The sequence below is a fragment of the Acyrthosiphon pisum genome, chromosome A3 (assembly GCF_005508785.2).
Source record: "Acyrthosiphon pisum isolate AL4f chromosome A3, pea_aphid_22Mar2018_4r6ur, whole genome shotgun sequence".
NCBI classification, from domain to species: domain Eukaryota; kingdom Metazoa; phylum Arthropoda; class Insecta; order Hemiptera; family Aphididae; genus Acyrthosiphon; species Acyrthosiphon pisum.
This window is the reverse complement of record NC_042496.1, coordinates 31517935-31542877: the sequence shown is the minus strand read 5'-3', so window position 1 is coordinate 31542877 and position 24943 is coordinate 31517935. Positions and strand designations below refer to the sequence as shown.

General features: G+C 28.7%; 2 protein-coding genes across 8 annotated transcripts in view; both read right to left on the bottom strand.

The window, feature by feature from the left end:
• Positions 1 to 5520: 5520 nt before the first annotated feature.
• Positions 5521 to 9210, bottom strand: LOC100570815 (protein numb homolog). Of its 3 annotated transcripts, none has more exons than XM_016803282.2 (5): positions 8861 to 9210; positions 7782 to 7953; positions 7499 to 7660; positions 5891 to 6031; positions 5521 to 5806 (listed from the first exon to the last, which is right to left on the bottom strand). In XM_016803282.2, the coding sequence occupies exons 2-5, from the start codon at positions 7890 to 7892 to the stop codon at positions 5693 to 5695; spliced, it is 528 nt and encodes a 175-aa protein (XP_016658771.1). In that variant the 5' UTR covers positions 7893 to 7953; positions 8861 to 9210; the 3' UTR covers positions 5521 to 5692. The 3 variants fall into 3 exon arrangements, with proteins under 3 accessions (XP_016658771.1, XP_029346910.1, NP_001233065.1); XM_029491050.1 differs by having other exon boundaries at positions 8857 to 8874; NM_001246136.2 differs by having other exon boundaries at positions 5536 to 5806; positions 8927 to 9196.
• A 4069-nt stretch (positions 9211 to 13279) lies between these two features.
• LOC100161079 (protein numb) overlaps positions 13280 to 24943 on the bottom strand; it is a 38081-nt gene continuing 26417 nt past the window's right edge. For 4 of the 5 annotated variants that reach the window (XM_016803300.2, XM_029491305.1, XM_016803297.2 and 1 more), the window contains 9 exons: positions 17812 to 17991; positions 17536 to 17586; positions 17222 to 17293; positions 17083 to 17160; positions 16886 to 17026; positions 16591 to 16816; positions 16185 to 16460; positions 15936 to 16103; positions 13280 to 15211 (listed from right to left, as the gene is read on the bottom strand). In XM_016803300.2, the coding sequence (XP_016658789.1) occupies positions 14709 to 15211; positions 15936 to 16103; positions 16185 to 16460; positions 16591 to 16816; positions 16886 to 17026; positions 17083 to 17160; positions 17222 to 17293; positions 17536 to 17586; positions 17812 to 17970 (1674 nt within the window). In that variant the 5' untranslated portion in view covers positions 17971 to 17991 and the 3' untranslated portion in view covers positions 13280 to 14708. The remainder of the gene's footprint in view (positions 15212 to 15935; positions 16104 to 16184; positions 16461 to 16590; positions 16817 to 16885; positions 17027 to 17082; positions 17161 to 17221; positions 17294 to 17535; positions 17587 to 17811; positions 17992 to 24943) is intronic. The other variant, XM_001944502.5, reaches the window with a different exon arrangement.

Below are 24943 nucleotides of genomic sequence, written 5' to 3'. Positions count from 1 at the left end.
GTAAATATTAAGGTATCAACCAATATAATCTGTGATTAATAATGAACATATTTCAAGTTAATTATTTTATGTTATTATACCCACCCACCGCTACAACTAGTAATAGGGTTGGGCGCCACTATATATACTCGTTTTATACTTTTATAGCCTAGGTATAGGTAAGGTTCTTAGATTCCGAATGGAACGACGACCAATAATGCGTATTGTGATTTTACAATTATAGTATGTCTACTACGATACACTTTTTGTAGTATACTACAAAAAATGTGTCGTATACGAAATTTAAAAGTGTGTTATTCTAATTAAACCTTTATAATAATATTATGTATAATTTTATATCTTCACATTTTTTTTATATTTTAATGGTTTTTTGCCAAACCACATTTTAATTATTATCTACATCCTACACAGACACACAAAAACAATATTTTGTGTTGTTACGTCTTACACTCTTATTATAGTTATTATTATAAACTATTCATTGTCATTGAGAGTAGCTATTTTTATTATTACCTGCTTAGTAGTGAACGGTGGTATATTATAGTATACTAGTGTTCCAAGTGTTTATCTAGAAATAATTTAGATTTGACCAATTTGGGACTATGTGTGTAGTACGAAAATTTGGATATTTTAGGAACTGGGACCTTCATATAATGGATTTTGGATAGTCAGAATTACAATTTTAGATTCTGAGCGGAGCGATGAATGTATTGATTTTACAAAGATGTCTGTTTTTTTTTAATTTTTTTTTTTGTGTCTGTGTACACGATAAGTAGTCGAAATAATGCTTTGATTTTCAACTTCAGTACCTTGTTCGATGAGAAAGTGAATATTGTTGGTGCATTTGGGAGGTCAAAATTTAAAATTCCCAGTAATTTTCAAAAGCGCCGTTAAAAACCAAAGAAAAATTAAGGAAAAACGGGAATTTTTACGCAAAATCGATTTTCCACAAAATTGACTATGGTTTTTGGTGTAACTTTAAAAAAAATGACCTTAGATACATGCAATTTTCACTGGTTGTTTATATTTGAATTTTCTATACACGATAAAATTTTCAAAATATTTTGATTTGTTTTGAACTGTTTAGGGACATTTTCAGTTTTCTATTTTTTTTTCTATGAATGACAATAAAACTTTATTTATTGGGTAAATATACTTGAAAAATTAATACAAGGCTCCTACTATACTCGTATTGTTACATTTGAAAAATATTAAAAATCCTTAGTCACAGTTTTTTTTTTTATAAGTTCAAAAATTGACAATATATGGAAAAATCATGAAAATTAGCAAATTATTTTAAGTTATTCATACATTGAGATTATTCATAAAAATATTTCTTTTAAAATCTAAGATTTTAAAATGTAATACAGGATTGCTTATAAGATTATCTACCTTTGTAAAATTCAAATTTTTACAACATTGGATATTCATTCGATTTCTCATGATTTATCTCATTCAAAAACGAATAACTGTAGATACATTAAATTTTCACTGAATGTTTATTTTATCAATTCTTATACTTGATACAATTTTCAAAATATTTTAACTTGTTTTGAGCAGTTTACGGACATTGTCAGTTTTAAATTTTTTTAGTTTTTTTTTCTATAAATATCAATAAAATTTTATTTGATGGGTAAAAAAGCGTGAAAATTTATCCTGATATATTGTTACAATAGCAGTTGAGAAATATTAAATATACATAGGCACAATTTTTTTTATAAGCAATTAAAGATCGAATTTTGATAAAATTTATCAAATTTAAAATTGAATAATTATTTTGTAACTAAAAATGTATAAAATGTTGAACTTTTATATCTAAGGATTCAAAATTGAAAACAAGATTCCACGTAAGTAGTTAATTCTGTTACCAAAAAATCTAAAAAATTATATTGACACAGTTTATTTTTATAGTCATTTTAAGTTCAAATTTGGACGAAATTACATATTAAAAAACCTAGAATAACTATTTTGGTTATTTTGTTGTGATTATATTATATTATTTGTTTGGGTACTTGAAACTTCTAAAGTATACTATTATATGTCATGGTGTTTTGATGTATAACACGTTATAAGTACCTATTATAGGTCAATTTTTTTTTTAAACCTTAGATAGGTATATAATATGTCTTATACCTAGACTGACATACCGTCTCCGCTTAGAATCGTTTTTCTTATACAATGATATTATATCATTGAATTCAAATTGGATACCAACCATTATACAGTGACCCACTTGCAACCTAGCTTACAGCAAAGCGACATCCACTTGCCAACTTTTTAACTATAATTACTTATTTGGGAGTTATGATGTGACTATAACTTTTTTATGCGATATGCCGATATCAATGTGATCACGAATATAAAATAATAATTATTACAATTTTTATTTGAACGGATTAATTGATTACTAAGTTCTATATTATTATGAATTTGAATACTCATGAGAACAAACAGTACCTATTTTACAATTCAGAAAATCATATATAATTATTCATAATTGGGATATATGTATTATCAAATGAAGAGGAAAGTTTGTTTCTTGGACTGCAAATTTGCTTGTTTATGACGCCAAAGTACTTCAGCAATTCGAAAATGTAGATTCTGAACTTGTTAGTTCTAGTCAGTTATTGTTTGCTGTCGGTGCTGAACATATTAATCGCGGTAATAATGAAGAAGAAATATGTAAAGAAGAAACAGATAATGCTGAGGAAGTAGATACAGGAAAAGAAAAAGTTACATTGAGTCAAGCATTTGATGTACTAGACAAATTAAAACAATTTTTAGCAACTAACGAACATTTTCCAAAACGTTACAATCACACTAATTAACTTCAAATACTATTAGAAAATAAACTGTACAAACAACAAAAATTGCAAACTAAAATTACTAACTATTTCAAAAAGTTAATATAAATTTGTTGTTATATTAATTATTATTTATTTTTAATTTCAAATCCGGTTTGGCTCCTCAGTATCCAAAATCGAGAAAATCTTAGCTGGAGTTCCCCAGGGTGGAATCCTCTCTCCCTTTCTTTTTAATATCTACACTTCTGATCAGCCTATCTCCCGAAATACTATTGTAGCTGATTACGCGGATGACAAAGCCATCATATCATTTGACAAAAACCTTATTACGGCCTCGGCAAATCTTCAAACTCATCTCAACCTAATGTCTGAATGGTACACCGATTGGCGCATTAAACCTGATCCCAATAAGTCAGTACATACAACATTCACTTTATGCCACTCCATTTGTCCTAATGTCTATTTAAATAACATAATTATTCCCACATCTGACTCAGTTAGATATGTAATGATATGCTCACATATCATTATAACAAATAAACTAAAATCTTACAGAATAATAAATAACGGCCAGACTGTCGTTCGTAGAAATCGGGCATCCCTAACAAAACTATTGTCACCGACAAAAAGGTCTTATTGCCGCCGAAGAGAAATCTAGTTCGGGGAAGTACAAAAACCTTTAAAAAAAACCGCCTACCACTCTCTGGTAGACATATTCGTATCGTCCCTTAAACCAGTGCATGAGCACCAGCCACCGAGTAACAACCTCTCAAAATATCAACATCGATTTCCACGAGCGACAACTGGACTTCTTATGATAAGTCAAAATCAGTGCGTTTTTATTTCGATTTGTATATTTGAAGTATTACCTTGTGTCACCTAAAATCTAAAAACTCTTTCAACATAATTTACGAAAAACTGCGAATCAGGTAAGGCATTTGATTTATATTTTACATTTGTTGCAGCATCAACTATATGTGCTTTTTACATGAATATATCGTACGTGTATTTGATCTATTCTCGAATACATGATCTCGAGAGCCCTCCGAACATCTGGAGGAAGGTAATAGCTTAATTTTAATATCTTAACATCTGAATTAAATATATTTATCGACAGGAGTCGTATTTATATTTCTTCTTATTATTAAGTTATTACAGATATCTTGGACTTAACTTGGATAAGCGCCTCACTTGGAATAGCCATATCCGTATAAAAAGACTTGCCTTAAACGCCCGTTTTCGCAAACTACGAACGCTACTCACAAATAACAAACACTCCAGTTTAAAAATTAAAGTTCTTATGTATAAAACATTACTCAAACCTCTATGGACATATGGTCTCCAACTATGGGGTACAGCAAAAGTGTCCAATACTAACAAAATTCAACAATTTCAAAATATTGCTCTTCGTAAAATTACTAATGCTCCACCCTATGTTTCGAATTATACTATACATAATGACCTGTCAATTAAAACTGTGACAGAAGAAGCTATACGTTTCTACAAAATCTTTCATACCCGGCTGCAAACACACCAAAACCCACTCATTAAAAACTTATCCATCCAAACATTACCTGGCAACCCCAGGCGTAGATTAAATAGGAGCTGGTGCCGTGACTTGCTAGGGAATTAATACCAAAAATTTTAAATTTAAAAAATTAAAAATTAAAAAAAAAAAAAAAAATAATAATAATAATAAATCAGTATATATAAATATAACTAGTTTCATACAACTCCCAGTCAAGTGCCATTAGTGGGTGGCTTCTTACTCACGTACTCATGTATTATCGAAACCCTTATCAAATATGCTAATTGTGCATAATTGTACAGATTGTATATATCATTGTGTAAAATAAAAATAAAAAAAAAAATAAAATATTTTTACATTTGAAAAAAAAAGAAAAAAAATTTTTAATTTCAAACATCAGAAGATCATTACAAAAAAAATGTAACGTTGTTGTATAAATTAGGGCTTTGCACCCAAATAATGAATTTGGGTATTGAAATCCTGTATTGATAATTGATACCCTTTTTAATATTTTGTGTACCAACACCAACAATCATATTGAACTCGGGTATTAAGTGTCTTGAAACAATGTGAGATATTATTGTATACGAATATTGTAGTACCATTTTGTTAGTTTTGCTGTTTTTCTGTAATTTTAAAAATGTTTTGCTATCTTATTTCTGTGTTACATTTTCTAAGTGCAATATATCAATAAATCAATACATATGGATAATGATGAATGTTTTTATTAGTATTTATTAGAATTATTAATATATTGTTCATAGTTTTATTTAAATAGTAATAATAAATATTATAATTTTTGTATCTCAGCATGGAGATATGTTCACATAAAAGACTATATATTATATTTTTGGTATTATGTTTTTATGTACCATTATCCAGTTTAATTGGTATCAGTAATTATTTAACGGTATCAGGTTGATTTGGGTGCAAAGCCCTAGTATAAATGTTGTTAACTATTAGATAATAAGTATAAATCACTCATTAAAATATTGTTTATATATTTAAAAATTTTACATTATTGTATATTAATTATATAAATTATATAAAAGAAAAATATTAGAAAAGTATCACATAATATGGGATTAGGTGATACCATGTCTACACGGCAATCTACATATAAAAATATTTTGGATTGAAAGTACCTACGTAAAATAGGTCATAGGTATGTAATAAATCCTGTATTGATAAAATATTAAATCGTTTGTAATTTTAATAATTTTATTGTTATAAAAATTGTTAAATGATTAAAACATTATGACAACACTGCAGTCTTAATAATACATTTCCAACAATGCATATAATATAATATGTATACTTTTTACAACAGATTTAGATGTTGTGTACACTTAAGTTATATTTAACCTATAGATCTGGTACTTGTTGTTGTATTTGTTGCAGATCCTTCCCGTATAGTTTTTCGTCTCAGACATACTTTAAACGCAAATCCCACGGCCCTACATAGTCGATCGCTCTATTTAAAATGTTAACAATTATTTCTTTTACAAGTTTAGTCAAACTTATATTATACTTCTAAAAAAATAGAAATAGTACCTACCGAAAAATCTGTAACAATAATCAAATAACACAGCCATCGGTTATTGCGAGAGTCTCTGCTGGTATAGAATAATTGATCTGTGTTGTCTGCAGTCGATGCACAAAATATTACATTTTCAATAGTTTGAGCCAGAATTAAATTCTAAAAAATAAATAATTTCTCATTTAAAATCTGATCATTAGTCAAATAAATTTTACATGGATATTTAAATACTATAAATATTTTAAGATATATATTGTATTAATTTATGATATTATTTAATGGGATTGAAAACGGACAACATTTGAGGAGTTCGATATATATATTTTTCTAAGAGCGTGCATTCGGGATTTGATACTTGTAAATGTGTATGTAGTAACTACTAACTAGTAACTAGTAAGTGATAATTTATTGTCCAAATGTACAACTACAAGTAACCACGTGCATCATGTGCGTGAACGATAAAGAAATAAAAAAGATAATAATAATAATAATATGCTCATTTGTATGTACTCTTTTTCAATCCTACAAATGGACCTAATGGCTAATATAAGACTTTTGAAAACTCTGAATTGAATTTGTTGATATGTCTACTGGAGAGACCTGATCTATACCTGGTCATATTTTAAAATTTTTAATTTAAATTTTGAACAATCAACATTTAAAAGTAATACAATTTGAATATTCAAATTAAATGTATAAGAGTTGGGGAAATACATTTGATAAAGTGGTCTGAATAATCTCAATTATAAATAATAAACAATTTATATCAGTCTTAAAATGTATACCAACGATCGCATGACTGAATTCGTTGGTATGATTGACTTAATATGGTTATATTTTGATTGAAATAACTGACTGTTTGCAATCCCCTTAAGATTTTTGTACTTAAACTTTGCTCGTGCAACACTTATACTAAGTGTATAATCATATATTCGCTAGGTTTATTGGTAAAACAAATTATTAACTATGTTATTTATCACTCAAATATTGATCCCTTGTTAATAATCGTAGGTGTAGATTATCCCAGTCGCCCACAAAAATATCCTGAAATACCAAAAATGTTGGGTTATAACTTAGGAGCATTCTATTCTTCTATATGATCTATTGTGGTAATTGGTATTCACATGTGGTAAGCACTTAACTTTTGTTGTTATAATTTATAGTCTATAGAAATATTATAGTTGATTATTATTATCGATATCTAATAATTTCACAGTTGATGTTTCATGTAATATTATATTTGTCGGATAATATTTAGGGCAGTGGCGCAAATAGCAAAAATATTTAGGGTCAAAGCAGTCAAGCCCTAAGAAATTTTATTTAAAATTATAATACTTATTTAATTTTTTTTTTTTTTTTTTTGGTGGGGGGTGGGATGGTAAGGCCCCCACTATTTGCGCCACCGACAATAGGTAATATTTATGATAAAGGGAACAAATATATTTAAAACATTGATATTACAATTCGACTAAACCTTCGTCTATGTTTATAAATTATAATTATTTATAGGTAGTTCAAGTTTATATAGAAACATGATGTTATATAATATCTATATAGGCTCTTTTTCACAGATATAATTAACATCCAAAATGTAATTGAATTATAGAATATTATAAGACGTATAACCTTTGATTTTTTTTCAACAATTCTTAATTCGTAACCTGTTATCCACAAAATAGCAGAATTCGGATGAGAAATTCCTGTTTTATATTCCTGATATAATTTAGCAAATGATTCTCGACATATTTTTGAATTTGTGGGTTCCGATACTTCAACGCATCCTAAGTACTAGAAAAATAAAAGTTAAAAATGTGTTAACCGACACTTAATAAATATAATTTATATTATGTAGGTAACACCTTCTAATTATTAGTATTTAATGCTATGGTTATTATATTATTATACTTACGCCAACGTTAAAAGAACAATTTCCATCCAATATGCCGATTTCGTCTTGGGGCCATCGATTAATCGTATCATTTACGACATGTCCACAATTTCTTCTTCTATAATTTGTCATTTTATTTTTCGCAATATGTTTTGATCGACTCCAAGTCAGTAGTGCCGGCGATATAAACGAACTACAGTAGGTTAAATTAAAAATATCGGATTATTTTTATTATTATGATTATTTTTTTGCAAGCTATATAACTATCTGTCATAATATTATGACGGGATACACGGGGCAAAACCAAACGTGGTTAGCGAGTACACAGCTCGTAGTGTATATACTATATAGTATGTATTTTTAGTACGGATTTTTAAAATTCCAGACCCCTGGACCCCCCTCCCATAAATCCGCCACTGTGTACATATATTATTGTAATATTTTTCGAAAATCTAAAAAAACTGCAATAAACACATTTCATCTTCTTATTCCTATAAATTATAATCCAATATATACATAGGTACCTTATGCCAAATGCATAAGAATTAAGACGTATAGTAATAAATGATAAATTTATAATGGTTGGAAATTCCAGTAATTTGTATGGGTGATTATAATAGGTAGTTAACCATAAATCGTCATTTTAAATTACATAAACTATTAAAAACCAATACCAACATTTATTTAACATTGGTGTGTACATCATACATGTACTGAAATGCATTTTCAATGGGCGACAAGAAATATATTCTAAAAATAAACTATTAAATTATAGTATGGTATATGATGATTTCATGCTCGCAATTCATATTTATTAAAAATGAATATTAATGCAATCATGCTATATAGGTACAGTAGACTGTAGAAGTAAATGATGGAAGTTAATAAAAGTGTGTTATAATTTATTTAAAATACTATATAAGAATTATAAGAATAACTGTATAAGTAATATACTAATAGGTATAGTTTTCGAAAATGCCACAAAAAACCAATAGGTTGGCCCGCGGTTCCCGCACAGCGGCATAACGTGATACTCTTAACTCATTAGTAATTTCTCATTATAAAATAATATCAATATAATATCAATATAATATACCTACAAGGCAAAATATATACATAGTTTTAAGTTTTGACGCAATAAAAATATTTCCAGTTGTTTGATTTACTTTTTCTATGGAACAGTATTTTCGTCGACTACAGCGGCCGGCATTGGGCACTGTGAACTGTGGAGTACTGACCTATGGCGACGACCGGATGACGTAACGGTCGTACACTCGATCGTGAGTATTTGCGGAATAAAATAATAATATTATAACGACATTAAAGTTAAATCGGATAATTAATGATAAAATATGGATAACGATTAGCGGTAGACCATCGGACGAAATTGGAAATACGAACGCCGAGCAGCTGATGTTGACCGAGATCGTGAAAATGAAGTAATCGACATCGGTCGTGCCCAGATTTCAAAGAGAAATCACGCGTAACCTGTTTTCTCCTACTCAAGTAACGCGTGTTTCGTCTAATGTGTATACTGTATCTGTACCGTGTGTAGTGTGTACCATCGAAAAATCATATGGGTCTAAACTAAAGGTATGGTTTTAAGAGAATGTCAGCGCACTATTTGTTTTCTCTATCTGTCCCACGCTCAGCATAGACAAAACGCATTAAATCAGAATAATTTTTTCTATGTTTTTAAGTAACCTTAGAATAAAATCACCCATTACAAAAAAAGATGGAGAATAATATTTTTGAGGGAATGACATATCGATTTTATATTTTATTTTTATTTTACTTTCAAAATAAACAAAAATATGTTGTACACTAAAATTATGTTTAAATTGTTTTGAGACAATATTTAGACAAATCGATATTACATTCCTCTAGAAAACAAATAGTGCGCTGACATCCTCTTAACCTGGTCAGTAGATTTGTCGATGCTAAACTAAAAGTATGATTTTAACTTTGTCAATATACGTTATAAAGAAATGTAGTTCTCGTCTTAATGGTTTTGTGTTTGTTAATTGTCATTATTAGTACATTAGTAAGATGAGTAATCTAGTCTATGTGTTGTGACACTAACGCGTCTGATTCCGACCATCGGCAATTACTATATTACTATATATTATATATTTTTATAGCTGGTATGCGCCACGCACGTCAAGTCTCGGACAATATTTGGTGTGCTTTTAAGTCACGTCCGCAAAGATGAAGGAAATTTTATAACTCGCTTGACAATTTAAATATGCAAAACTCTACGATGCTCAAAATAAAATATTCTTACCTTAAACCTAACCTGTAGTCTATACAGAATACCTAAAATATCTGAAGTCAATAACCATGATATCAACAAGTAACAACTGTCAACAAGGACCTGGTATGATCGGAACTTTTTGATGGTCAGATCCTTCGATAAGCACGTGCAGAGTATGTCTAGGGCCCAATCATGGTTTAAACCTCGCGGTTACGCTTAACCCACTGATTTTACCGGCCGAATTTGGCGGTTTAAACTATAATTGTAAAACGGGCCCTTAACGTGGCCGCTAGCCAGTGAAGGTCAAATGATTTTTTCATAGTGGAGGGGGTGGGTGGTGGTGGATATGTCTGATTTTTTAACATGCACTATTTGATTATTAAAAATATAATTTATGGTCATCAGATCTTTAACATTGAAAAATAGGTCATGGGATTTATCACCATCCTACTCATCCCCCCTATTCCGTTTGACCACCACTAAGCGTAGCGTAAACAGTTACAACTTACAGCTGTACTAATATTATACTAATAACAATTTAATGACTACATGATAATAAGGGTAAGCAATTAGTGACGTTGTGCAGACTTGAATCAAATCTGGACTTTTGCGATAATATCATGCAATAGCCAATAGTCATGTACTAATGTATAATATTTTAGTAATTTTCAGATATCATTTACCGGCATGACCGGCGCATAAACAGAAGTGCATAACTGGCTTAACTGCCGTCTGACTCGATAACGATTAACGGCGTGCGCCGAAGGTACATATTATTCTTGATACTTCTACATAGTTCTATATTTCTATATTATTGTTCAACGACAGTAACCTTGAGACAGTGTGTGTAAAAACCTACGTAGAATTTTGTTTTTAGATTTTTATTTCATTTTAACATCAGTCACAAAACACAAATACTATCGCTAAATAAAAATTACATTTGTATCCAGATTAAAACAAGCAACTATTCATAACATTGATCATTTTCATTTTAATACATACCAATGGGAAAAAAATGGTGTGGGGAGGATAAACACACCCCCAACCCGGAATGTGAACACCACTGCGAAAAATTAATACAAGTAAACGATATTAATTTTTATAAAAAAACACAATGACATACACAAAGATGAAATAAGCACCTAATAAATAAGTACAAATAAATTAAATTTTATTTAAATATGTTTAATCGAGGGCGATTCTCAAATGCTATAAACCAATTATACCTAACCTAATAGCTAGTCTATAAGTAAATTCTGCTAGCACTGAAAAATAATTGTAAAAAAAATAATTGGTAGACTATATAGTGAACATAAAAAAATATTTTTAGTAAACATTTTTTACCTAACACAAATATTTGCATTAACTTCCACGAGTAAATAGATAGAGGTAACACATTCAAATATTCTAATTCTGGCTATGAAGTATTCACTACGGTAATAATCTAGATACGAGGTTAAGTAATTCTACAAAATTTCATATTTTTTATTGTATTTAAATAAGAACTTTTTTAGCTTAAGCTAATAACAATTGTGATCGGTCGGTGATCATTGTTTAGGTTAGACAGATGTGATTGATACTACGGTTGGTTAGGTGATATTATAAGCTGTAGCCTATAATCTGTGGTTATTAGTAATAAGTTATTATGTATTACAGACAATATTGTGAAACCATATGATACCAAATGGTCAACAAAAATAAAAATAATAAAATGTTGGAGGTCAGGAACAAACATTTTTTTGGGGAGAAAAATAATATACAAAACTATTGGTAATAATTAAATACCTTTAATACGCTTGACATAAAAACAATCAATACTTTTTATATTTATATATAATTCATACGACAACAATAATTAAGTACAAAGGTTCTTAGGCATCTAAAAATATTGTCTAAGTTCTCTAATAATATGTTTATACCAAAAAATATAAACAATAAGATAAGGGTTTTGCAAACACATTTCAATTAATTGTTTTAACTTTAAGTACAATGCAAAGTAATAGGTAAGTTAATTCTAATTAGGTCATAACGAACCATTAGCATATTATTCAGTATCCTACGAGGATTTACTAATTTAAAGTGGTTGGGTAATAGAATTTTTTTAATCCAAGTACTTAAAACTGGTAAATCTTTATAGGACACCTTGTATACGTAAAACGTATAATATGATATATTATAATATATCAAATTTTATTATTATTTATTATATAATAATACAATTATAACATAATATTTTTATACACTTTAGAGGCCACTAAAATCACAATAATATAGTATAAAATAATTATCTCTTATCCATATGTCTTGCATATTTATTATTAGTCGTTTTCATAAAATGTTGGTTGAAAAATGAGAATTATTTTTAATTGCACTTAAGCCATTTAAAAACAATGCTGTAATTTCAATACTTAATACATGTCTAAGATCTTTCGTACACTACTATTCTCTGTCAAAAACATAAACAACATATTACATCTATATACAATTGTGTAAGTATGTATAACATAAGAATGTTCACTGATATAATATATAGATATATACATATATTTAATGATATACACGTGTCCCATAATACAAACACCAATCCTTCCCAAGCGGATAGTCCAAATAATAACAACAATAAAAATTAATCGTATACCAATAACATAATAAGGTGGTGCATGATATTGATTAGAGTATTCACTAATTAATAGTTAATAGGTACGACAAATATTTTAAAAATTGAGTTTTAACCAAGTGTTAGCTACTTAATAATTTTATTTTACAGGTAAAGTTGCTCTCAGGCATAACAAATAACCAGTTAGATAAATTATGATGTCTAATCCATACATGATTAATACTATGCGTAATAATATTTGTTTATAATAATAATCTATACATAATAATATTGTTTTTTAAAAATAATTTATAATCATAAGAAAATATAATACAAACTAAAATACTAACAAGTAATACATATATATAATATATTAATAATGAAAAGAAGAATATTATATTCATCAATATTGATACTACTGTTATTACGATATTTTTAAAATTATAACATACAGAAGTATTAGTATTTAATTCCCGTATTTTCTATGAGAGCAACACGGATAGTATTATAAATTTTATTATAATATAATGTTACCACAGATACTCGCGTACATCGTACAGTATATACAATTATAATAATAATAATAATAATAATAATAATAATAATAATAAAAATAATAATAATAATAAACATTGTTGTGTACCAATAGAAAAAAAATGCAGTCTATTGAATACACAAATATCACAGAACACGCAATCCCTATTCAGTACGCGGCTATAAGCGTTTTTTTTTTTAATCATAATACAGTTTTATGTTGTTTTATAACTGTGAAAGTGTTTGACTTGTTAAACCAAAAGCGAAAGTAAAGAAGTAACATTTATATATAATATATGAAAATGAGGGATGCAAATAACTGAATCATTATTATTAAGATAACTGTAAAGACGACAGAAATACAGACTTGTGCCAATAAAAAGGTAAAATTAATGCAAGGTGAATCATTTTCAATCTAACAGGTATATAGAAGAATACATATATCAACATTTTGATCTTAGAAAAATACACATTATATACATATATACTTATGGTTATAAATAATCATTAAATAATACTTGGGTTAAAAAAATCAGCAAATACTTAGGACTCGATTAAGAATCTATACTGTTTGTTTACTAATTTAGAGTTGGTTCGTACAATATTAGAAGTTCATTCAATCAAATGTTACAATTGTATGTCCTATTTATAGTTTTATATTATGAGAATATAAATATAATTTATTATTAATAGTTATAAAAAGTTGAAATATTATAACTTTTTGTAATTATAAGTAAATATAAGAAATATGTTCAATTTTTATTGTTTAATATAACTATTTGATTCAATTAGTTGTTAATAAGTTATAACCTTTTATACTAGTGAATTTTTCTCCATTAGCTATATGTGTGCAATAAGTTCAAATTCGTTAGTAAGGTACCCTTAGCTGTCAATATTTATATCAACACAACATTTAACATAAAATATTATAATATACTAAGTATTTTAACGTTAAAAAAATATTGATATGTATAGGTTGCAAATGAACATATATGAATATTATTTAATAATTTAGTTTAAATTCATTGTGCATGAACATTAGGTTTATGTTTTATGTTTAGTTACAGAAAATTGTAAAAAAATATTAATAATAGTTTATGCAATTGTAGCTTAACCACCATATTTATTGATAATTGTGTAACTCTTACTAAATATATTTTATTTAAGTACTTCTTGAAACTTTAAATTATGTGAGTTAATAACTTTTTTAGCAGATATTTTTAAGGATACTACTTAAACATAAAATAGAAAGTATTATTATAAATGCACTTGGTAATACTTAAATTATTGAAAAAAAAATAAAATGTTTATTAAAAAAAAGAAGTACTAATAACAAATAATTTTGTTTGATCAATTCAAATTTTGATTTTTTTCAAAGATAGTACATAGTGATAGCTACACTAGATCAAATAGCATCAATAAGAAGTTTTGTTAATATTAATTTTGAACACTAATTGCACAATCCTGAATCCAATCTTACTTAGTATTATGGTAATCACATATTTACTTTCTCTAATTATATTTTTACTTTATATTATTCTATGTCGATAATTTTGAGAATTAATCACATTTGAACTTCAAAAGTTTTTACAGTTTTACTTTGGCTATTTGATATTGGGCTACTTAAAAAAGGATTTGTATTTTGTTTTGGGGCAATATAATTAGGGTCAAATGGATTGGCTGAAATATTAAATGTGCGATAAGCATCTTCAGCAGTGTCTAAAGAAAACGCACGACTGTGTGTTACTAAATGTGGATTTCTTTTAGGTGTGATCTGGTGATCCATTGACTGTAATGTAACTGCTGCCACTTTACCTAACCACTGTTCAGGCCTTGGAAGTGACGATGGAGGAGTAGCAGGTGGTGTTGGTGGTGTAACTGCCTTGTTGTTAATATTCCATAAACTGGAACCTGAATCAAAGCCTTCGTCTTGTTGAGGGCTAATACGACTCTCTGGTTTTGGAGTGGAGGGGTTGCTTTGGGTTTCTGTAGATAATGTGGATTTTTTTGATATACTAGCAAGAAATGCTTCACTTCCAGTAATCGGGCCTTGTTTTGAATTGTTTTCTAAAAAATATACACATGATATTATATAATATAATGATACTAAATAATATGTTTAAAAGACCATGATTAGGTAGGTAGTTTTTAACCACTCAGGTAATATAGCAAAAATGAATTCATACATTAATTAATATTAGGAATTGATTTTTAGAACTAGATCACCTAGATCTACATAGTTATTAGAAACCAACATTTCAAAGGGCATCTCTTAAAGATCTTTTTAAGTATAAGTACTAATTTACAATATCTGTCAAATGCTAAGGTATAACATTAGACTACAGTAATATACAAATTTTATTTCTAAAAATATGAATGATACATAATACGAGTTCAACAAAAAAAGACCATGATGATTGCAAAAAAATTATTTTCCTTATTATATGCATTATAATAGGTGTTCAGCTTTAAAAGTTTATCCAATAATTTATGTAAATATATATTTTACTTTGTCGTATGTCATGTGAGAAACAAAGATAGTAAACCTATTGGTATGTTGTCTTAATCTTATATGTTATATACAAATACAGTGGATTCTGCCTAATGTGGGCATCGGTTATTATAGGTAATATGGGCAAAATGGTCTAGTCCCATTTCTAATGCATACTAACTAATTTCGATTTATATGCGCTTAATGTGGACAAATGAGTTTTGTCCCAATGTGTCCAGTGTCCACATTAAGCAGAATTCACTGTATATAATATTAGAAAACAATTAAAAATTAATTTACCTATACTTGTTGAATCGTTTGATTTAAATTTCTCAGAAAAATCGTCATTGGCTGTACTATTTGTAAGAAACGCCAATTCTAATGACATTTGTTGACACATAGCTGTTACTTGATCTGTTGTTGACATTGGTTTTTCACTTCGAGGAGAAGCTTCAAGTATAGGACTCACTAAAATAAACACAAATATTGTTATTTGTTATACTATTAATATTTATTATGTTATTCATAGTTTTGACTTTAACTCTGTACCTGGAGTATTCATTTGTAAAAGTTTATTAGATGTACGGGAATTTGCTGTTGGTTGTAGACTCATTGACCTCGTTCTCTCCAAATTAGAAGGTAATTCAGATATTCGAAGTGACAACTGCCTTTTAAATGGAGATGCTTGATTAAGTTGTGTAAACCCACGAAATGATCCTTGTCGTTGTAACATTGACAGTGTTGCATGCGGTCTTTCAATCGCATTGGTGCTAACTTTTGGTGTTGTAGGGTTTTGTTGCAATGGTTTTACTGATGTTGGTATATCTAGAAAAAATAATAAAGTTGAATGTAATTCAGGTAACAATGTTCACTTAACTCATTTTTGAATTAAATTCTACTAATCAATAAATAATAATAATGTTATGCACTAAAGTTATCTAAATAAAATATATACCTTTATTTAACTGAAGAAAAGGGGGTGGTTGTGGTGGTGCATTGAGCGGAATATTAGGTTCAGATTGTTGTTCAGTTAAAGATGGAGTTCTAAAACTGCCAGTTCTAGTAAAAACAGATGTTTTTGGATCATAGTTCATCGTAACAGAACAATCTTCTTCTCGTTTATTTTTTCTTATCAGACATTCTTGAAAAGCACATCCAACAGCATGACTTAATCGGTCACCCTATTAAAATTTCATAATTAGTATAAATGTAAATACAAATAAGAAAATGTATTTTTATTTTACATTTACCGATTCTTTTAGAGCTACAAAACCGTGACACATCCATCGACGAGTCAGTCCATCTCTGCATATGTATGAAAATCCTTTTTCATGACTCCGGTCCGGGGCACAGAACGAAACTTTTTCAATTGTTTGATCTACTATCAAACCCTGAAAATCGAGAATTGTATAAAACAATTTTATAAGATTTTAATAATATTATTTACTTTTGTTTCTTCTTCTACGACACGCAGTCCATCTCCTGATATGTAAAATATAGCTCTGACTGGTCTACGGCGTGAAGCCTACAAAAACAAAACAAAAAAATTAAATCTTCATTTTATGTTAATGAATGGGTGATATTACCCTAAGTGTTTTTAAAGCTTCTTCGCATACTTCCATTCCTCTTGATTCAAAGACTTCGACACAGCCCAAATACTGTAAAACAAAAATATATTACTTAAACAATTACTATATAAATATTATTAAACTATAATTGCTATTTCAATTATTAACTAATATAAAAACTGTTTTATACATTTTTATTTAATATAGGTTTTTAATTAATTTCTATCAAATTTATTCAGTAAGTAAGTAATATGCATTGGTAATTTATCTAATAATGTGTAAATACTGTACATTGTAAATTGTAATTATATTATAATAATCATTAATCCTACCTCCACAAGGAAGTTCATTCCACACACATCTTCAGAACACATTATTTTCCCCTACAGAGAATCCAAATTTAATTTCTCAAACTCCATAATTAATAAACTCTACAAGTTTAATCTATTATCTACATTAAATTTTGGATATTGGCTGTATTATTCAAATATTTATGCGATGTACATCTCTATATTTTTTTAAAGATATATTTGAGACGATGGAATGGACATTTTACAATGCTTTTTTTCTTATTTTTCAAATCGTAAACAATTTAAAACGCAGTTTACCTTAACATGGAAGGAACATATCCCAGCCCGGACTTCAGCCTCGTCCATGGCCCACAAATGAGGCTTAGGATTAGAATGGTGGCCTGGTGATCCGGCGGTATTTCCCAGATCTTTACGGCGTCTGAAACTGTCTCGAAAACTCCTCCGTAATCGGTCCATTTTAGACGGCGACCGACCACTCTAAAAATCGAAAAGAAAAAAATCAATTAAATTATTATTTATTGCCACATTTGACTTTTTTTTATAATACAGGAATATGATACTATATATTAAATAGTATTAAATTACACCAAAACAATTAATGATGGCGATCTATTCGTCAACACAGTGCTTTTGTCATTAAATAAAATAGATTTTATCTTCATAATCAAAAATATCATAATATGTATTGACATGTATACCAATTGAATAATCGAACGAATTACACAATTTGTATTTTATACGTTCGAGTAACATAATAATATAAAGCCACCACGATGATTCTCAAGCGTTCGGATTCATTTTTATTACACTTGAAATAATTTAAATATATTACACAAGAGTACAACATAATATAATATGACTACGGATCATATCATTAATTTCAAATAAACATTATAGGTATGACGCAAGTTCTGATTAGACATAAAGTTTAAATCCCTGCAGGTTTCGATTAACGGATTACATACAAATAGCATATCGCACGAATTGAACGTGGCCGATGGATGGCTTTATTTTTTTGGAAAATAATAAGGCAGAACATACACATTTGGAAAATATTTTTTGTATTTACCTGAACTGTATTAATTTGGAAATATATTTTATCAGTTAAGTAGACTCGATAAGTATTTTATTTGAAAAGTATTTACTCGAAAATGTATATGTGTTTGGAAATTAAACCGTTGGCAAATATTATTTTGGAATCGTATTTAATTGAAAGGTATTTGACGGCTATAAAAACGTATTTTATTGAAAAAGTGTTTGTTTGGAACCGTTTATCGGTATGTGCCATATGGTATACCGTAACTAAATAATATAGGTACCTACATTACCAACACTTATTATGAAAATAACAAGATATCAGGAAAATAAGTTTCTGAACAAAATATATGATTTTGACAAAATATTGTTCAGTACCTATATAATATATTATATCATTTTGCAGTTCAAACAACATAATTTTATTTAATAATATAATATCATGTTTATGTTTCCAACAGAATATTTTCCCTCTAATTACGTTTCCGACATAATACATTTTCAAACTGATAATATGATACCAAATTAATATGGTTCCAAATGAATAATTTTTCAACTTTTTATGCATGCAACATTTTTTTATGTATTACTTATTTGATTTTATAACAATCACTCTACAGCGGTGCTGCATAAATTAGTTGGAAAAAACACTCTCTGTATACATATAATATAAACCATTGATTAAAGTTTAGAAAGAATATATCCATGAATAAATTATAAAGTTGCATTAATTTTATCAAATGTATGTGTCAACACTTCAGAAATAAGATGATGTTATATTGATGGTTGAAATAAATATACAATGTGACCTATAAGAAAAAAACTAATGGTTTTAATCAAGCACCATATTGTTCACTTTGTTAAGCTTAATTTTTATTAGCTTTAAAAGATATATTAAACAATTCTTCGAACAATAAAAGTTCCAAAGATTAAAATGTATGTACGAATTTAAACCACGAAAATCTAAATACACAAAGGTCGCCACTCACCATCACGCTTTTATTTTGCTAGTCTAAATTTAAAACCACACGCGAATCTGCTGCAGCTGTGTGGCGTATAATATTATACGAATAATTCATTGTTTATACTGTTAATATGTTCGGTCGAAAATGATCGTTTTATCGGCATCATTTTTCGATTGTTACGAATACCGGAATACCTATACTTATAAATACAGTATAAGCTATACTGTATGTTGTCTAAGTTTGAATAATGTTTACTGTCTCGTATATTTATTTAGCTATTATAATAATATTATCATTATTATCCCCAAATGCTCAAACGCATAAGTATTATTATACAGTATACACTAACATGAAACAAATAATAAAACGTGACATTAATCGCGTAAAACAATAGCTCGACCACACGGAAAGATATTTTTCGTGATATAGGTAGAGGGTATTATCTTATTTATCTTATTTTTATAAATCTACAACACTTCGTGTGTACTATGATTTACACCAGGTGATCTATTTAACGCAAGACACTCAGTATTTTAAAAACTATACACTTGAAATTATTTTTTTACATAAATTTAAGTTGCCAAATCATTTTTCTGAAAAATATTTTTAGTACTATTTTATCGTAATAATTTATAATTTTTTTTTTTCATGACAACAATACAATATTTTTAATTATTCCTTATTTCAAATAAGAATATATTTTCAAAGTACTATAAATTCGAAGTATATAAATCGAATTTTGGACGAGTAGATTATGAGTTAAAATATAACATTTTTAAAGTTTAGACGAGCGAATTGGAGTGGTATAGCCGAAAAGGGGTACCTACCTGAAAAATTTTGGTCCAGTACTTCGCTTATCTTAATCTTAAATACATAATAAACCACTTGTCTGAAATTTGAGTTTTATAAAACGAAATAACCTGAATAATATTCTGCTTTGAAATTTGAAATTAAAGTATATTATCATTCAAAAAAATTAAAACTTAATCGATAACGATAACGATAGAAAATGGTAAAATATATAATTTTATTTTACAAAAAATATTTTGTAACAACTTAAAATTATTTAAAATAGATATTTTAAAAAATAAGTGTCTTGCGTTATAAATGGATTAGTTGGTATATTATAATTAAGTTTAAGCATCGCGCGACGTTCGAAAATAAGAAGTGTCATTCTTCGTATTTTGCAATGCGATAAGTGGGTGCTCATTACGTAACTATCTTTAGACAACGATTCTCTAGAACATAATATTATCATATTCCTATACATCTAAAATATATACTACAAAATATTAAATTCAACACAACGCATTACTCAGTGTCAAGTGCATATTTGCATAATGGTATCACAAATTAGCTATAATATTCAATGATTAAATTAAATATTAATGTTCCTGTTCTTTTTTTATTGATAGACCATGTCTCCGCTATTCTAAAAATGGTTCACAAAAGTACAAAACGTCTTTAAGACGTCCGGTGCCAATCTAATTTTGAACACAAAAATACACTTTATGCGAAGAATGATCCTGTTCTGTAGAATCAACCAAATTTGATAGCTTTTTTCTTTAACTAATAGAAGGTAATATTCTACAGGCCGCCATAATCTGCCATATCCGGCCATAATCTCAAACTTTATAATGTCTTCAAAATAATACGATTTATGCGTTTTTTTTTATAAAATATATCATAGGTACCATTATTTGAAATAAAATAAAAAATCCGTTTGATGCGGCCTGTAGGAAGTCTTCTTCTTCCAGATAGTAAAATAGTTATTAAAATCCGACAATTCTACAATGCCTGAAAATTATTCCCGTGAAGGCATTTTTTTCGATATAATACACCCTCCTATCAACCCACCTAAAAAGGTGTGGGGTAGTAGATTAGTGGGAAAGTATTATAATTAAGGTAGCAACTAAAATATAAAATTTAATTTTCAAATTTTTTAAAATTGCTGAACATTTTCAAAACTGGCACCGGCCCGTTTAAGGGCCCCTTAAATTTGGATTAAACAAGGAACAAGACAATTTTTTGTTATCGTTTTGCTGTCGTCTACTACCTCTTATACAATCCTACAGTATTATTATTTGTAAATTATAATATTTAATATAGAACGCCGTTATCGAAAAGTCGTGATTTTTCGTGTTAATCTATCAAACGGATAAAATTACGTTTTCGTCCGAATAACGCATATATATTATGATGACATTATAAGTTTTTAACGAATGTCATGACAGCATAATAGACAAAATAAATGCGCATCGGTTCAAATACGTATTATATATACTTGTCTATGAAGTATGAATACGATTATGTTCTCGAAAGCCCAATTAAATCATTAAACGTTTATCAACACTTGAGAGTTCAGATGCTTATTGCTTAATAACATAATAATAATAATAATAATAATATGTATACCATAGAGTACTCTATGATGTATAAACACTACACACAACACGGTACACGTTAATAGTTTAGTGGCGATAATAATTATCACCAGACAAAGCAAAGCGTCAACAGACAACAAGATCGAAGTGACAATTAACTAAAATAAATAACCTATTACTCGTTGTAGCATTTAGTGTTCGTTCGCAAGACAAGTCTAAGTTCTAAGTAGTTGGGAATACGTATTTATAATATTACAGCTATAGTCAATAAAAAAAATGTTATTTATACTGCATTTTCAGGAAACGTGATGAACCATAAAAAAGAATAACAATGAACTCGCAATCGCGATAACAACTTGAACGATCACCATCGTCGCGGTCGGGTTAGAAAACTATGCGCAAAAAAAATCATCCTACAACAACATTTTGTGTAATTGTACGTCCAACAGAAGACTGGTTCGAGATAAGTACGAAATACGAATTAAGGTTTGCACCACCAGAGAAGCGTGTGTAAATTGGACGCTGAGGACATGTGCTGCAGACCGTCAAACCATTATAATATTTAACTCTTTACGGTCGGACGGTAGAAATGAAGTCCTCATTTGTAATAATAATTAATAATTCTCGCAGATATTTTTTTAAATACATGAAACTAGGGCAAGTCTTAAATTTATAAGACCGCTTAATTTGTTTTTTTGTCTAAACAAAACACGAAAGTGTTTAAACCACCCATCGAACGCGTTATAGAGTAGGTACGCCCGCTTTATAAGAAGTTTGATATAGACAATTTTTAATGAAACGATGTTGAGAACAATTCTAAATTTGAATCTCGGATGATACTTAATACTAATACAAAGAAACTAACGAGTGTTTTCATGATGTTAATACCAATGTCGGTTGTTACATAATTCGAGATTAGGTATACAGAAAAACGGTTCCGCGAAAAGAAGAACCACTACGGGCAATACCACAGCAATTTACTACAGATTTTTTTAATAAATCTAAACTATTTGATCATTAAAAATATAATTTATGGTTATTGTTATAAGCCTATATGTAAGTTATTATAAATATTTTTAAAAAAGTCATCTACCCCATTATCCCCTTCGCATGACTAACATCCTCTGTACTATAGGTATACTGTTATAATAGTTAAGATACCAAATGTATGCATAACAAAGACAATATTTGCCGTGTCAGTGGGGCAACTAGGAGGGGGGCACTGATCTGGACTATCCCTTGGACCATGTGGAACATTTATACCTTTACAAATCTGAGTTATCATTTTGCTAATCATGAAAATGGCATAACTGGATTTTAAATGTTAGTTAAAAGTTCAGCGTTTGATGAAGAAAACCTGAAAGAACTTGTTAAGTTTTAACTTTTAAGCAAACGACGTTGATAGTTTAGATCGAGTAAAATCAAAAGTTATTTTATAGAATTGTTATTTGGATGACTGTAATATACAACAAAATAGTACCATTCAAACACTTGTGATCCAAATGTATTTCCAAATGTACATAAATTATTACAAATACTAATCACTCTGCCAATTACAATCATGTGAAGCTGAGAGGTTATTTCTCACTCTTTAAAAACTAAAATGTTATTTAAAAAACTCTACGTTAGAAATAAGACTCAATGAATTTAGAAGTTTTATTTTTTCGATATCATTAATATAAAAATAGAATATTTTGAGGAAAAGGCGCGTGAGGTGATCTATTTAAGTCACGGGAAATGTGTGCTGTACGAGCCACAGGCAAGGGTTGCATTCACCCAAGACTGAAATTACCTCTATCCACATTACAGTAATTCAAAATGAACTATTATTTATTTATTCTTTTTATATTAATGAAATCAAAAAAAAAAATAAAAACATTACGTCACGGCAAATAAATTGTTTTCTGTATCGTGTAGTGTTAGTTCTGTATCATACATTTTATTTCTCAACTATGACTGTAGTCCACACTCCGAGTGGTTCTTTTTACGCGAAACTGCAGTTTTTACAAACGATTTAAGGGCGTGTACCATGCTATTCAACAAAAGAAGTCGTCCCTTTTTCTTTATACTGATCAAAATTCGAGAGTGGTTCAAACAACACACGAAATCGTTATTTACTGTTTCAATTGCAGTGACAGCGCAACTGGAGCGTGTATACCTACTCACCGTGATGATCCACTACCACCCCGGCGGATCCGTGGGATCACGAGTCACGACAGATATACACTATACAGAATTGTTAAACATATCGAGTGAGCTCGCCACCATATTATAATAACGATACCATTACCTGCAATATAATATAGTATACCCGTGTCGAGAGTAGGAAAAAAATCGAAAGAAAAATCTGATTTAATTTTTTGTCGTAAAAGTCTGCTGAATTACCTAAATATTTTTGCGGAAAAAAGTCCATCCAAGCTTTAATTTATTTAAACTAATATTTATAAATAATAATCTATTTTTTTTTTAAAATTTATTTAAGCATATTTACAATCTATGCAATTTGTACAATAAGTAAATTTGATAACATAGGTAATAGTAAAATGACTTGAATGTCTTGAGGGGGAAAACTGTCCATCAACAGTACCTCCTATTTAATTTGATGGGTTCATATAATGTGGAGACCGTTAGGCAAGAACGTCTCTTGGCCATTTTCTTTTTAACCTCCTCCTCGGATTGTTGGGAATGGTTATAGAGGACATGCAGGAAATTAGAGGGTTTTAAATTAATATTTACAAAAAATAATTTGCCTACAGTTAATATTCATGGAAACTAAAGAAACATTAATATTTGTTTCGTTTATATTTTGCGCATTATTTTTTATTCATCGAACCTTTTTTCTATGTTAGTAATCCAATGGTCTGATCTAGTGATCTAATGGTTGGAGTTTTTTCCCACAAAAAATTAAATCACTCTTTTTTTTCAACCACCACTTGTGTTTTAGTATTATCCGTTCCTTTATTGTTTATTCCGAAGACGAGTGCCCACTCGACAGAAAATCGAACGTATGGCGGGCACATATAGGTATTATAATACGCATCACGC

Bases quoted from the DNA above. Each gene is read 5' to 3' on its own strand.
- LOC100570815 (XM_016803282.2), bottom strand. From the start codon at position 7,892: ATGACAAATTATAGAAGAAGAAATTGTGGACATGTCGTAAATGATACG. The intron at 7,661-7,781 runs GTAAGTATAATA...TTATTTTTCTAG, and splicing joins ATTGTTCTTTTAACGTTGGC to TACTTAGGATGCGTTGAAGT. The intron at 6,032-7,498 runs GTTATACGTCTT...TTTATTTTTTAG, and splicing joins TTGTTGAAAAAAAATCAAAG to AATTTAATTCTGGCTCAAAC.